The sequence below is a fragment of the Eutrigla gurnardus genome, assembly GCF_963514095.1.
Source record: "Eutrigla gurnardus genome assembly, chromosome: 7".
NCBI classification, from domain to species: Eukaryota; Metazoa; Chordata; class Actinopteri; order Perciformes; family Triglidae; genus Eutrigla; species Eutrigla gurnardus.
In genome coordinates, this window is record NC_139921.1 from 29,662,274 (window position 1) to 29,677,702 (window position 15,429).

Below are 15,429 nucleotides of genomic sequence, written 5' to 3' on the forward strand. Positions count from 1 at the left end.
GCCGCAGCACCGACGAGTCCGATCTCAGGCGAACAGACGTTTCCTACCCGGCAGCAGCGGGGAATATGAAGCTAAATTAAATCTAGTTGGAGGTCTAATAACTCGCATCAGAACATTGTGTCCCCCTACAGAAAACAACCCATTGAATTGTACTTAATGAGTCAATTAGGGTTGTGAGTACACGATGGCGGCGGCAGCGACGAGCAGATGAGTCCTTTAGATGAGCAGAGTGGAACATCGCAGGATGCTAAATCACAAATTATCCCCAGACCGCCAGAAAGAACATATGTATTAATACAAAATATTATATTACCTGGTAGACAGACAGCTCCTCTGATGTCTGCTGCTCAGAATTACCCACCATCTTGGGTAATGAAGTCTCTACGGCCGTCAGCATGGAGTCTGACCAGGCGGCGTCCTCGTCCCACTGAGACCACGTCTGAGATGAAGACAATTCTCTCATGACATCGTTTGAGTTCGCAAAATATCTCAAAACATCAACATCATCAAAAGTCATTTTTCATAAAGAAATGTCAGAAAATGCTGTTTTCAGTCCCTCAAATATGGAGATCTTCTTTTCTCTGTTCTATCATAGATGTCATCACATACAACACACATTTTAAGACCTTTATTCTACATCCAAGCACTTTTCAATCACCACACTAAAACGTTTTCAAGGATTTCCATAGAACCCTGTTTGATGCTCTACCTGTATCACTTCCTGCATCCTGGTCCCGTCCTCCAGTCCACGTCGCTGCAGTCGCTCCACCTCGTCCTGCAGGCCCGTCACTACCCCCTCCCACCTTCGGAGGGTGCCCTCCGGGACTCTGTTGGTGAGGTGCTGCAGGATCCTCACATGATGGCCCAGGAACCGGAAGAACTTCTGATAACAGAAAAGGTGAAAACATTACATCTAGACACCAAAGCGCACCGAGGTGTATTTCGTCCCAGCAGACGGACCGTGTGATCGGCGAGCCGCTGCTGCAGCTGAGCTCCGTCGTGGAGGTCGGCGGGAAGCGGCGGCAGCGTGAGGCGTTCAGAGCCCAGAGCCAGCAGCTCCTCCAGGCTGCAAACCAGCCGCTCGTACTGCTGCTGCAGCTCCACGCTGGTCTTCAGCTCCTCACGGCGGCAGCGAACGCCACCCAGAGAGCCGTCCAGCTCGGCCTGCAACCACAAGTCACACGGGAGGGGGAATGACTTAACATCATGCTGGATTGAAGAAGACTTGAAACTAGAGATTATTACCATAAACTCATGTTTACAATGTTTACTGAGATAATACATCAAGAGAGAAGTAGGACCATTTTCTCATAGACTTCTATACAACCAGAGAGGAGTCGCCCCCTGGTGGCCAGCAGAGAGAAGTAGGACCATTTTCTCATAGACTTCTATACAACCAGAGAGGAGTCGCCCCCTGGTGGCCAGCAGAGAGAAGTAGGACCATTTTCTCATAGACTTCTATACAACCAGAGAGGAGTCGCCCCCTGGTGGCCAGCAGAGAGAAGTAGGACCATTTTCTCATAGACTTCTATACAACCAGAGAGGAGTCGCCCCCTGGTGGCCAGCAGAGAGAAGTAGGACCATTTTCTCATAGACTTCTATACAAGCAGAGAGGAGTCGCCCCCTGGTGGCCAGCAGAGAGAAGTAGGACCATTTTCTCATAGACTTCTATACAAGCAGAGAGGAGTCGCCCCCTGGTGGCCAGCAGAGAGAAGTAGGACCATTTTCTCATAGACTTCTATACAATCAGAGAGGAGTCGCCCCCTGGTGGCCAGCAGAGAGAAGTAGGACCATTTTCTCATAGACTTCTATACAACCAGAGAGGAGTCGCCCCCTGGTGGCCAGCAGAGAGAAGTAGGACCATTTTCTCATAGACTTCTATACAACCAGAGAGGAGTCGCCCCCTGGTGGCCAGCAGAGAGAAGTAGGACCATTTTCTCATAGACTTCTATACAACCAGAGAGGAGTCGCCCCCTGGTGGCCAGCAGAGAGAAGTAGGACCATTTTCTCATAGACTTCTATACAACCAGAGAGGAGTCGCCCCCTGGTGGCCAGCAGAGAGAAGTAGGACCATTTTCTCATAGACTTCTATACAACCAGAGAGGAGTCGCCCCCTGGTGGCCAGCAGAGAGAAGTAGGACCATTTTCTCATAGACTTCTATACAACCAGAGAGGAGTCGCCCCCTGGTGGCCAGCAGAGAGGATGACAGTTTAAAGGCAGTGAACCTACCTGAAGCTGTGAGGCCTGCTGGACGAGGGAGGCGGGCAGGTTGCGTCGGTCGGCCTCCTCCAGCAGCGAGCTCACCTGCTGCTGCATCTCAGCCACGGCCTGGACAACAGACACAGGTACAGACAACAGACACAGGTACGGACAACAGACACAGGTACAGACAACAGACACAGGTACGGACAACAGACACAGGTACGGCTGTCAGTGACACAGTAAAAACACTGGTGCATGAACTCCAGTATTACCTCATTAATAGGTCTATTATTCTATATTTCCCCCCATCGTTTATATACACAACTAATTGAGTCTCTACGTTCTGGGAAAGCCGAAAACGTAGTTTTACATTTACATTTACATTTAGGTCATTTAGCAGACGCTTTTGTCCAAAGCGACTTACAATAAGTACATTTGTCAAAAGAAGGAAACAAAGAAACCACGACGTATCATTGCCGATGCAGTAAGAGCTAAAAATAGAACAAGTGCTAGGTCCTCATCTGAGTAAAGTAGTACTTCAAGAGTAACAGTGCTACGATCCGAGTTTTTTTTTTTTTTTTTTTTTTTTTTTTTTTTTTTTTTTTTTTTGCGGGGGGGGGGGTCGAGGGAGGGTGTTAGTGGGTCATGCTATGTAGAGTCGAGGTGAAGTCTGAACAGGTGAGTCTTGAGCCTTTTTCGGAAGATGGCAAATGACTCTGCTGTCCTGACATTGGTCGGGAGTTCGTTCCACCACTGAGGCGCCAGAACAGAGAAGAGTCTGGACTTTGCTGAGCGACATTTGTTTGATTTCAGCGATGGTGGTACCAGCCGGCCAGCTGAAGTAGAGGAGCGGAGTGCTCGCTTCGGGGCATGAGGTTTGACCAGTGTTTGAAGGTAGGCAGGTGCCGTTCCATTGATGGCCCTGAAGGCCAGTGTCATCGTCTTGAATTGGATGCGTGCTGCAACAGGGAGCCAGTGGAGGTCACGGAGGAGGGGGGTCACGTGGGAGAATTTGGGTAGATTGAAGATAAGGCGTGCTGCAGCGTTCTGGATACGCTGCAATGGTTTAATCGCATAGGCCGGGAGTCCGGCCAGGAGAGAGTTGCAGTAGTCAAGGCGGGAGATGACCAGTGCTTGGACCAAGAGCTGCGTTGCATCCTTTGTGAGGAAGGTCCGAATCCTGCGGATATTGTAGAGGGCAAATCTGCAGGATCGGGCCACAGCAGTGATGTTGGGGGTGCAGGATAGTTGGTCATCGAGGATTACACCCAGGTTCCTCGCAGTTGAGGAAGGAAATACTGTGATGCCCTCAACAGTGACCGACAGGTCCATGCGAGGGCAGTCTTTCCCTGGGATGAAGAGGAGTTCGGTTTTATTCAGGTTAAGCTTGAGGTGATGTGCAGTTGTCCAGACAGAGATGTCAGCCAGACAGTCCGAGATGCGAGTTGCAATGTGAGCGTCAGAGGACGGGGGAAAAGAGAGGAACAGCTGGGTGTCATCAGCGTAGCAATGGTAGGAGAATCCATGCGATGTGATAACAGAACCTAGTGATCTGGTGTATAGTGAGAACAGAAGCGGTCCTAATACTGAGCCTTGAGGGACACCCGTGTCCAGAGAGCAGGGTTTGGACATAGAGCCATTCCATGTGACCTGAAAGGTGCGGTTTGTCAGGTATGATGTAAACCAGGTGAGAGCAGAGTCGGTTATGCCAAGTTCAGCCAGAGTGGAGAGGAGAATTTGGTGGTTGACTGTGTCGAATGCAGCAGATAGGTCAAGGAGAATGAGAACGGAGGAGTTGGATGATATTTTGGCGTCTCGCAGGGACTCGGTCACAGTGAGGAGGGCCGTTTCAGTGGAGTGGGCAGTCCTGAATCCTGATTGGTTAGGGTCTAGGAGGTTCTTCCGCAAGAGATAGGATGACAGTTGGTTGTAGGCAGCACGTTCCAAGGTTTTAGAGAGGAATGAAAGAAGAGATACAGGTCTGTAGCTTTGGATGTCAGTAGCGTCAAGGGTGGGTTTTTTCAGGAGAGGCTTCACGATAGCGGTCTTAAAATCCGCTGGAATGACACCTGAGGTGAGGGAGGAGTTGATCAGGGTGGTGAGGAATGGCAAGATGTCGTGTGAGATGTCCTGGAGAAGAGAGGAGGGAATCGGGTCAAGGGAGCAGGTGGTGGCACGGTTAGATGTAACAAGTGCGTGAACGTCTTCAGAGGTGAGGGGGCTAAAGCTGGTAAGACCATCCGAGTTGAGAGTTGGGGGAGATGTCTTCTGGGAGGGAATAGGCGTGAATGATGAGCTGATGTCATTTACTTTCTTGGTAAAGTAAGTTGCAAAGTCATCGGCAGTAAGGAAGGAAGGGGGCGGAGGGGTAGGAGGGGTGAGGAGGGAAGAGAACATGGAGAAGAGTTTCCTGGGGTTGGAGGCAGAAGAGTTGATCTTTGCCAGGTAGAAGGCAGATTTAGCTGCCGAAACAGTTGAGGTGAAGTCAGAGAGGAGGAGGTGGTAGTGAGCAAGGTCCTCGTGCTGTCCCGATTTCTTCCATTTTCTCTCTGACGCTCGCAACAATGATCTGTTGGTTCGCAGAGGTTCAGACAGCCAGGGAGGGGGGGGAGATGATCGCGCCGGTCGTGCGATTGGGGGACAGAGAGTGTCCAAAGAAGAGGCGAGTGAGGACATCAGGATAGAGGAGGCTTCCTCAGTAGGCATTAAGGAGAACTGTTCCGAGGATGGGAGCGAGGAGATAACAGTTGAGGAGAGAGCGGAGGGAGTGAGGGATTTCAGGTTGCGGCGGCTGGTGACCATTCGAGGCGTAGAGGGGAGGGATGTGGTGGGCTTCATGGGGAGGGAGAAAGTCACAAAGTGGTGGTCGGACACGGTGAGCGGGGTAACAGAGATTGCCGAGATGCCACAGGATCTTGTGAAGACAAGGTCAAGTTGGTTCCCGGCCCGGTGAGTTGGTGGAGAGGGGGAGAGCGTAAGGTCAAATGCGGAAAAGAAGTCGATGAATTCAGATGAGTGTAGCTTTCCCGAGTGGATGTTGAAGTCACCGAGGACGACGAGCGGTGTGCCATCATCAGGGGAGCAGCTCAGGAGGGCATCCATCTCATCCAAAAAGTCACCAAGAGGACCGGGTGGGCGATAGATCACTATGATGTTGAGTTTGAAAGGAATGGTGACAGCGACGGCGTGAAATTCAAGCGTAGATTGGGGTAGGTGGTCGAGAGGAAGGACCTGGTAGGACCATGTGGGTGAGATGAGGAGCCCAGTTCCTCCTCCTCGCCCTGTTCGTCTTGGGGAGTGTGAAAATGAGTAGGCAGTTGAAAGGGCAGCTGGAGTGGCAGTGTTTTCTGGGGTGATCCAGGTCTCTGTGAGGGCCAGGAAGTGGAGAGGCTGCAGGGAGGCATAGGCTGAGATGGTGTCCGCCTTCTTGACTGCAGACTGGCAGTTCCACAGCCCCCCTAGTACTTCAAGTTCCTTACCGGTGGAGATTGGTGGGTAGCAGAGATTGGATGGGTTACAGCCTCGAATGAAGGGAGTTCGGTAAAATCTTCTCCAGTGTGATGTCCTGACTGGGATAAGACACATGGCTGCGAGGGGGGGGGGGGGTTGAGATGTTATACCTACCTCAATGGGCTTCCTCGATGGACTCCCACAGATAGACTCCCTGTGTCTTTGTTCAGCTGTCTTCGTTCTGATGGCCCGACGCTGCAGCTGACGCTGTAGTGACAGCCTTTTAAGTGCTCAATTTACCGCAAGTACTGACTGTGGCTCCTCCTTCCCTCTAATCAAGTCTATTCACTACAGGTGAGCTGGCTCAAACAAGCTGATTGCTCACTTACCATAGACAGCTTCACAAGAAGTTCAACAACAAGCTATCAATACTAGACTAAATGTTACCACTAGCTTTACACACACAATGCCTAAACCCAGCTCTACAATTAGTTTCTGACTTACCAACAAGAGACAAAGCAGCTTCCTTCCTTTCTCCAGACCAAATGTAGTGATAGTAGTAGTAGTACCGGTAGTATTTCTCTTTTATCTCCTTTATTTATTTATTTTTTAACTTTTTATCTAATTATTTTCTTTAATATAACAGAACAAATTGAAAAAGACAATAAAACATTGGTAAAATAATATAACAGAACATTCCCTGACAGAACCCAAGATAATTTTTTTTTTATTTATCTTTTTCTTTGAGCACCTGGAAAAACGCTATACAAAACGTATATATAAGTATTATTATTATTATTATTATTAATAATAATAAAAATAACAATAAATAATAAAATTAAAATAAATACATAACAATAAAGTGATAATAACAAATATTTTTTTTTAATAATAATTCTAAATAAGACAGAAATAATGCTGATGAGATATATGAACACATATAACAAACTAACACCTTTATTAATTAAACTTTTGCTTCCTTAAAGGCCAAGAAGAACTCAAACAAATGCAACCTCTCGACTCAAAGCAGCAACGTAGTTTTGTTAATAAGACTTCTGTGAAACGCCGTGCTAGTTGAGTATTAATGAGGTTTCTAATAATAAATAAATACTAAAGTCACGTCTCCGTTGAAGACCTCGTTACCTGCAGCTGTTTAAGGCCCGGCGCTCCATCGTTAAGTATCTGGTGGACTTCCTGCTGGTTAAAGGTGAAGGCTGCATGCAACTCACTTAGTTGGATCTGTCAAACACACAACACTCCTTTAACCGGCTGCATGCATTAATGTGAATATGTTAGATCAGGTAAAAGTTAATATATATATATATATATATATATAGTTATGACATGTGACCTGTTGCTGTGCGAGATCCTCCTGCAGGTCCGTGAGCTGCTTCCGTCTGCTGCTCAGCGCGGCCTGGACGACAGGAAGCACTCGACACAGGTCGTCCACACACCGCTGAACGCACGCCGACCCCAGGACGCCGCTGACCTTTGACCCCTGAGAGGCCAGCTCGCCACCAAGCGTCCCCAGCTCCGCAGAGATGCTCTGTAAAAGGAAGACGAGGAAGAAGTGCTCGACTGAGTTTGTGTGAATGTATTGTATATTTTCTGTACAACCGGAGAGGAGTCCCCCTGGTGGCCAGCAGAGAAAATGCAGCTTTAAGGCAGCTCTGATCCTCTGGGAACCATGAATGCCTCCACAAACATTTGTAAACGATTCATTCCGGACCGACTCATTTAAAGAGAGGACATCCCAACATGGTTGTCATGGTGATGCCTGACCTGCAGCAGCAGCAGCATCCTCCGCTGAGCGTCATCTTCCTGCGGCGTCCCAGCAGGCCGCTGCAGCAGGTTGTGGATGGAGGACAGCGACAGGGACGCTCCACCAAGCAGGTGGAACAAACCCTCGTCCAGAGTCTGATGGGAGCCGTCCACCGGGGACACCTGGGGGACGGACAGGTGAGTCACACTGTTAAAACTGACGGGGACACCTGGGGGACGGACAGGTGAGTCACACTGTTAAAACTGACGGGGACACCTGGGGGACGGACAGGTGAGTCACACTGTTAAAACTGAAGGGAGCCGTCCACCGGGGACACCTGGGGGACGGACAGGTGAGTCACACTGTTTAAACTGAAGGGAGCCGTCCACCGGGGACACCTGGGGGACGGACAGGTGAGTCACACTGTTAAAACTGACGGGGACACCTGGGGGACGGACAGGTAAGTCACACTGTTAAAACTGAAGGGAGCCGTCCACCGGGGACACCTGGGGGACGGACAGGTGAGTCACACCTAATAATATTTTAAATTGAAAAGAAACTTTTGACGACTAAGGACATCAGAGTGACTTTTTTCTCAAAGGGATGTACAGGGTTTATTATTGTAAAGTGACTCATCATCTAGAAGGGGGTCCTAGCCTCCGTCCAGCAGTCCCACCATACCTGATCCAGGGTCTGCTCTGCGGTGAGTCCCAGCTCTCTCAGCCCACTAATGTAGTTTTGGAGCTCTTTCAGGGTTTGTGTGCCAATCAGGCTTCCTGCTGTTCCCTCGCTGAGTCTCGTCGATGAGTCTGCCACCTTCAGAGAGAGAGAGAGAAGACACATGGGACTCGAATCGCGCTCTGCGGGACGCCCGAAAACACCAAAGACACAACAAAGTGCCTTCTGCCTCCAAAGGAGGTGATAATCAAGCGCAGTGAGGAACACTCATTTTCCCCCTTTTCCTCTTTTTTTTTTGTATTTTCAAAGTGATAATCAAGCTCTTCAGCTCCTTGCCTCCTCGGAGGGAGGAAGCAGCCAGTGCTCCTCCAGAGCCAGCAGCCGGCTGTGAAGGCGAGTCCACTTCATCAGGGCCGAGTCCTCCTCCGCGGCGGCCTCAGCAGGAGGGAACCTGCAGGCGGCGAAGAGGGGGGAATTAACACTTCATCTCTTTCTTCTGGAGGCGAGAGCTCCAGGTTTTTAGGTTTCAGTCCATTCATCTCGAGCAAAATTGGCAAATTAAGTTCAAAATCGAATTGCACCGATTGGACGAATCAAACAATCGGAGACGTGAGAAGATAAATTAGGAAAATTGAGTTTTGGCGGTTTTGAAGCTCGGAGGGAGAACTTCTGTTTTGTCTTATTTTATATTTTGTCTTGTTGTGTCGCAGAAACTGATGCTTATTTCTCCAAGTGAGAACAAGTTGATTTGTTTTGAATTTTTAAACAGAATTTTAAAAATACAAATAAAAGAAAAAACACTCGTATTGTGCAGGGAAACAAAGAGACAGACATACTAAAATATATAATATACATGATACACTCTGTAATGTATTTCACACGGTAAAGATGAATATTCCAGAGTGATGCTGCATGGCGTTACCATGGTGACAGCTGGCCGTGCTCCTCTGCTTCCTGGCTGTGGAGGCGGGGCCTGCTGCCCTGCCTGGCGATGGCCTGAGTCAGTCCTCTCTGTTCACTCAGCTCCTGCTCCAACGCCTGCACCACAACCAGCAGGTTATTACAATACAAGTATGGATCACTGATTATCAATCAATAAGTCAGCTCATTGAAAAATATTCTATATGTGGTTTCGGCTCAATTTGAACGTGCGTCTGGATTTACTGCTGGAAGGCGACAAACGAGGGTAACTATCTTGAATTTATGTGTTTTTCTAGTTTTCACGAGTCTGATGACATGGAGAGAATAAAACATCAATATTGGGATTTATGATTTTCCAGATACCTTATTGATTTTAGTCGTGACAATGGTATTGTGCAGATTGGAACCAGATTTACTTCCTATTAATTATTTATTCTATAATGATTCCTTTCTATGAAGCCCTTTTTGACGCTGATGTGAGGTTATATTTCTGAGGAGAGTTTCAGTGTCTCACGTTGGTCCAATGAAGCTCCAACGATCACATTTAATGATTTGATGAAGAGTCCGGTACCTTCTGCTGCTGCAGGCTGCTCTGTCTGATCAGCTTGTTTCTCGGCGACGAGAAGATCTCCTGAACGCTGCTGCTGCGCTTCAACTTGGACTGCAGGTGGCGCTCTGGCCGAGGCAGCGACTTCTGAGGAAGAGGAAGAGGGAGACACAGTTTGAGAATATGTGATCGTGCTCATCGGACCTGAGGATTCGAGACTTGGATGGATTTAAACTGAACCCCGGAGGTACAGACGGACCTGGTCTGGTGGACCCGGGCTGGGTCTCTCCTCTCCCTGGCGGTCCTGCAGCAGCCGTTGGAAGGAGACCAGACTGGACTTCAGGAGATCCAGTTTGGAGGAGAGCTGCTCTGCTGCTTCATCCTGCTGCCGGCCGGCCGGCCGGTCGGCGGTGTGTCCGAGCACCGCCAGGCTGGCGACCCTCTGCTCGATCTCCACGAACATCTCCTACACACCAACACACGCCGTTACTGTTTAACATGGGTGTTTATGTAGGGAAGCCTGGACAGGCACGTGACAAATTAGCTTTATTTTAATTTTGAAATAAAGCTGCAAGCAGAGACCAACGGGTTTCGAATGAAAGTGCAATAATTCATCCCACAAGAGGCTGCGACAAACGGTTCATGAGTTATGAAAGAGGCGGAGCTTATGTGTCGGGGGTGGTGCAAAAACAATAGGTGCATTTTTTTAACATATTTTTAAGCTCCTTAATATACATATATATATAAATACAGATTTTTTTTCTCCATTGTGAAACAGGTGGAAAATGTTGTAATACTCATTGTGGCCACAAGAGGCAGAAGTGCACTTTGAACCCCATGTAGAAAATAGGACTAAAAGTGTTCAATGTTTTCTTCCAGGTGAGCTTTATTTCATCCAAATGAATGATTTCAGTCATCTTGTTGTTGTCCCCTTGTGGCCAAAATTAGTATTACAACAACAAAAACTAAACAACAATAACAACAAAAAAATGATCCTGGCAAAAACTTTTTTTCACCTTTTCCACAGATGAAATTTAAAAAATATATAATTTAGAACAAATATCCTTGTGAAACCTTTTTACACCGATTTTTAAATCATGAAAACTATTTGGATCAGAAAGAAAAGGAAAAAAGGACATTCGTTTGGCCTCTCAGGGCTTCCGTACGACTGCGTGGCAAAAGATGGAGTTTTTGCTCTTCACCAGATTTGAATGGGAGACGAGATAAAAAAGACAAAGCTCCATTCAAATATGACATGTGACCATGTGACGGGTTGAACCTCTATAACTTTAATGGCGGCTCTGGTTTCTCGCTGCGGAAACCAGCTGCCACAACTTTGAATGAAGAGACAATAATGAGTTGGTGAGGGCGTGTCTATTCACTGGAAACTATTATATCACAGAAACAAACAGATCCTCAACCAACAAACATCCACATGAACTCCAGCAGTGAGATTTTACTGAACGGAGAATCAGCCAGCAGACCTGCTTCCATGCAGAACTCGGAAATATATACTCAAGTCATTTAGACTTTTTTGACTGACTTTTTTTCCACATTTTACATTCAACATGCTGGTAAAATATGAATATAGTAGTGTCATAGTAATGACTTTCAGAGACTTTGCTCAGCTTGTATGACGGCGTGGAAAGCATAAAAATAATATTTCAATGTGATATATTGATATTGTTATTCTTGCAAAAAATAATAATCGATAATAGTTGAACCCGTCCACAATTTCTATGAAATTATTACGACTATGACTGTTGCTTAGTCACATGGATGTTTTAATAAATTTGTCTTCACCAAAATAAAGTCTTACTTGATTTTCCAACAGAAAACAAAGGTGGTGTTACTTATTTTCACATTAACTGACCAAACACACAGTCAAACATCCAACACACATTAGGAGTTCATTAGTCTGACAGTAACCATGGCAACACAGCCTCCGCTGCACACCTGCAGCCTGTTCTCTTGACTGTTTATTTTGGCGGGGTTCAAACATTCGGTGAGTCGGACTCGTGAAGTCTTCGCCCTCAATGCAAATACCAGCAGCTGATCTGGGAACAGCGTCCCGATGTGTCAACACAGGATGACCCATGACATTTATAAACACATCAACGACGTTGGTATAGAGCGAGACAGCCGCGGTGCATTCTGGGACGCCGTCTACGAGACGTTTGAGTTGAGATTACTTTCCCTTTCCTCCGGCGGTTTGACAAACAGTCATAAAGCCTTCCTGACTTTTAGATACAAATGTGATGTCATTTCTTATTTGAAAGGTATTCTGACAAAAACATGAAGGACATGAAGGATTCCTGAACTACAAGGAAGTACACACGCCAAATATTTGAATATGAGACTTGTGTTGACGACACTGTGGGGATTATCACGTTATCAGGACGGAGATCGTAAAAACAGACAGCCTGAACACTGAACTGAGTCCAAGCTGTCAGACAGGCAGGCAGGCAGACAGACAGACAGGCAGGCAGTCAGGCAGACATGAATGTGTGACTCATGTGAGAGGCAACAAACCAGCATAGCAACATTTTGCCAGATCTGACATGGTCAGCAATAATTTGGAAATGATTCATAAGTCGTTGCACAATGTTGGACAAATAAACTATAATTATAACAATTAGCTTCTCGGAGCACAAAGACCCAACCGGAGGAGGATGATGATTTTTGACGTCTGAGGCTGTGACTTTACTCTGAATCGGTGTTCCTGTTATTTAAACCGAGTTTAAAGTCGACTCTCTTCCTGAGGAAAGTTTTTTTTTTTTAAATAATCCTACAAAATGAGACAAAACGTACGGAAGCCCCGAGAGGCCAAGAGAAAAAAAAAAAATCTGAGTCTGATCTAAATTAGTTCCTCTCATGTGTTTATGATTTAAGAAGTTCCTTTTTTCCAGGTGAAAAAAAAGTCCTAGCAGGTGAATTTCTTTGTGTTTGTTGTTGTTATACTCATTTCGGCCACAGGAAGCTGAATTGCACGTTTTCTTCCAGGTGAGTTTTAATCTCTCCATGTTCTCCAAACAGAAGCTCTATATATTGTGTGTTAGCATGTTATTTAACACGTCGTTTTGGGGCTAAAAATCTATTTTAATCTGCCGTCAGAGAAAACATAAATTCTGTTAGTCCTGTTAAGTAACATTATTTGGTATTTTCACAGATTCATTCGCCGCTTCATTCTGAGCTTCCTGATATTGTTGAATAACTTATTATTATTATTTATATATTATTATTTTTAATCAGACAGAGCCCAGGAAGCATCCATTTACAATCTGCAGGATGGGGGGTTTGATTTGGTTAAGTCTGTCTGGGCTGCTAAAAAGGGGGCGGGGCTTACCTGGCAGGTGAGCAGCCTCTGCTCCACGTCGTCCTGCATGCCGGACGGACCGGCCGCTCCGCCGGCTTCCAGGCTCCCCCGGGCTTTCTGCAGCCACAGCTCCAGCTGGCCGACCCTCTCCATGCACACGTGGAGGACTCCCTCAGGGGGGCGGAGCCCTGGCCGGGGGTCCTCAGGGGCCTGGGACACAAACACAACACACCCGGCTGAACCTCTCGTGAAGGAGAGGGGGGAGGAAGAGGAGAGCTGCAGCTTTAAGTTCCTGTCACACCTCCAGCCTCTTTGGTTTCTCTTCCCTTTCTCTCCCTCTCTCCTCCACCCGCCGGCGGCACAAACTACTTCCTGGAACGCCGGCGGCGACGCTTCAGTCACAGGAGTGAGAGAGAAAGGGGGAGGAGCCAGGGGAGCAGTAAACACAGCACACAAACACACTTCCTGCTTCTGTCAATCATCTGATCTTTACTTTATGTTTGAGTGTTTCCTCACCTTCTTTAACCTTCTTAGACTCCTGCTCACGTTTCAGAGTGAATTATGGAAGGTTTTGCACAAAAAAATAAGAGCAAATTCACAGTGAATGTGGGTTTGAAGCAGCTTTAACAGGATGTGAACGCCAAGAGTCAACACACCTGCTTTTAATGTCATTTGATCAGGCATTTATTTCACTGACTGAAGTCTAATGTGAATTTAGAGCGCTCTATTTGGTACAGGAGAACATTTTTGGTTCATAATTTGTCTCATTTGTCTGTTTTTGTCCAGACGAAACTATTTTAGCGACTTCTACCTTTAAAAATGTATTCTTTCATATATCAAATCAATGTCAAGTGAGGAACACATTCTTCTCCAAGTCTGATCTAAATGGTTATTATTGAAAAACAAAAAGGGTTTGCTTAGAAAATCCTTCTACATTTTTCTGTCGAACAGGCGAGAAAATAGATGAAACCATGGGAGATTGTTTTTTCTTTTCTGCACACTCGAAACACAAGGTGCATGAAGAAGTAATGGTGCACTTCAGCCTCTTGTGGCTGAAATGAATATTACAACTTTTTTTTGCCTGTTCTTAAGAGCACAAATGAGTACATTTAGGCAACAAATTAAGCATTTAAAAAGCACAAATGAGTGATTTTAGGCCATAAATCCAAACTAATTTGAATAATTAAAGAAATACTCTTGATACTGTCTAGACTTTGAGGTCTGTTTATGAATACAAATTCCCAAATTAAACTACAAAATGCATTAGAGTTAAATGTCAGTGACAGAAATAGAGCATTCGCCAGGCTTGATACGATCAGAGTTATTTCTGTGCATCCCGACTCGGTTAGAGGGTTAGGGGGCTTTATGTGTGTGTCATGCTGTTATATGATTTATTTTTATTTTGCTTGGCTGCAGGACGCAGACCCTCAAAGCTGCAGTCTGAATGTGCGGGCGGAGGAGGACGGAGGCATTTGGTGATATTCTATTCCGATAAGATATATCATGATATACAGTTATTTATTACCTTATTTTGTCTGTTTTATACAAACAGATGAAGTTTTCACTCAGTTCATCTCCAAACATACAGACGGACTCCATCTTTATTTTGATCAACCTCACCAGAAAAAACAGTGCCATCTAGTGGACTGGAGAAGCAACTGTTACCTAAAGGTTTAACTTGTATTTTCAACATTAATAGTTTACAGTACAGGAGTGTGTTCAAGTGTGTGTGTGTGTGTATATATATATATATAAACTGTGTATGTCTTTAACCCCTCCCCCCTCCATGCAAGCCCCGCCCCCTCTGTCCTTTCAGAGCTCCCGACACAGAAAGAGAGACGGAGGAGTGGATCACTGTTGTGGGTTTATTTGTATTTGTGCTCATGTTTGGATATGTAGACAGAATGGAAAGACAAAAGTGGACAAATGTACAAGTACAAGTACATGCCAAGAGTAATTGTAAGACATATCAGTACCGCTGCTTCCAGCTGAAAACCTTGTATCTCCAATAATGGATTCTTTTTAGTTATTATCATACTTTGATTGACGTTATTGAAATTATAAATAAGCCCGTACAAATCTTTGCCCTTTATTTTGAAAGTGAAATTATGTTTTTAATTGAGTATAACCCCTGGGTCCCCGTAGGCCTGTGAGAGTTACGTGGTTTTCACCTGCCAACAGCAGCTTGTTAATCAGTAATCATGTCAAACCAGTGCATTTTCATGGCCAGCAGTCGTCTAAGAAAAACGCTGACTCTCTTCAGTACAGAATCTGCAGCGTGAAAGTAAATCTGAGGATTCATAACAACGTGGGCATCTTTCTCCCAGCTGAGCTCCTGCTGCCAGGCAGCGACATCACCAACAAAATCATTACTCAGTTAATCAACTCTGTAAACAACAATTTATTATCACGTTCAAGCTTATGGAAATTCAAATGGCAGATGCAAGTAAGCAAGCAACTTTATTTCAACAAATATGCTCTGCAGGTTGCTGGTAAATGAGCTCAGATCGTATATGAAAGGTCAACAATCAAAGTTTGAACTAACGTAAACC

General features: G+C 46.0%; 1 protein-coding gene across 1 annotated transcript in view; it reads right to left on the minus strand.

The window, feature by feature from the left end:
- syne2b (spectrin repeat containing, nuclear envelope 2b) overlaps nucleotides 1–15,429 on the minus strand; it is a 138,137-nt gene that overhangs the window by 32,594 nt on the left and 90,114 nt on the right. The window contains exons 80-92 of the mRNA XM_084013806.1: nucleotides 12,908–13,087; nucleotides 9,821–10,027; nucleotides 9,586–9,708; nucleotides 9,016–9,131; nucleotides 8,430–8,544; nucleotides 8,097–8,231; nucleotides 7,436–7,597; nucleotides 7,005–7,199; nucleotides 6,797–6,892; nucleotides 2,231–2,329; nucleotides 961–1,164; nucleotides 710–883; nucleotides 314–439 (exon numbers count right to left, since the gene is read on the minus strand). Of these exons, the coding sequence (XP_083869932.1) occupies nucleotides 314–439; nucleotides 710–883; nucleotides 961–1,164; nucleotides 2,231–2,329; nucleotides 6,797–6,892; nucleotides 7,005–7,199; nucleotides 7,436–7,597; nucleotides 8,097–8,231; nucleotides 8,430–8,544; nucleotides 9,016–9,131; nucleotides 9,586–9,708; nucleotides 9,821–10,027; nucleotides 12,908–13,087 (1,932 nt within the window). The remainder of the gene's footprint in view (nucleotides 1–313; nucleotides 440–709; nucleotides 884–960; nucleotides 1,165–2,230; nucleotides 2,330–6,796; nucleotides 6,893–7,004; nucleotides 7,200–7,435; nucleotides 7,598–8,096; nucleotides 8,232–8,429; nucleotides 8,545–9,015; nucleotides 9,132–9,585; nucleotides 9,709–9,820; nucleotides 10,028–12,907; nucleotides 13,088–15,429) is intronic.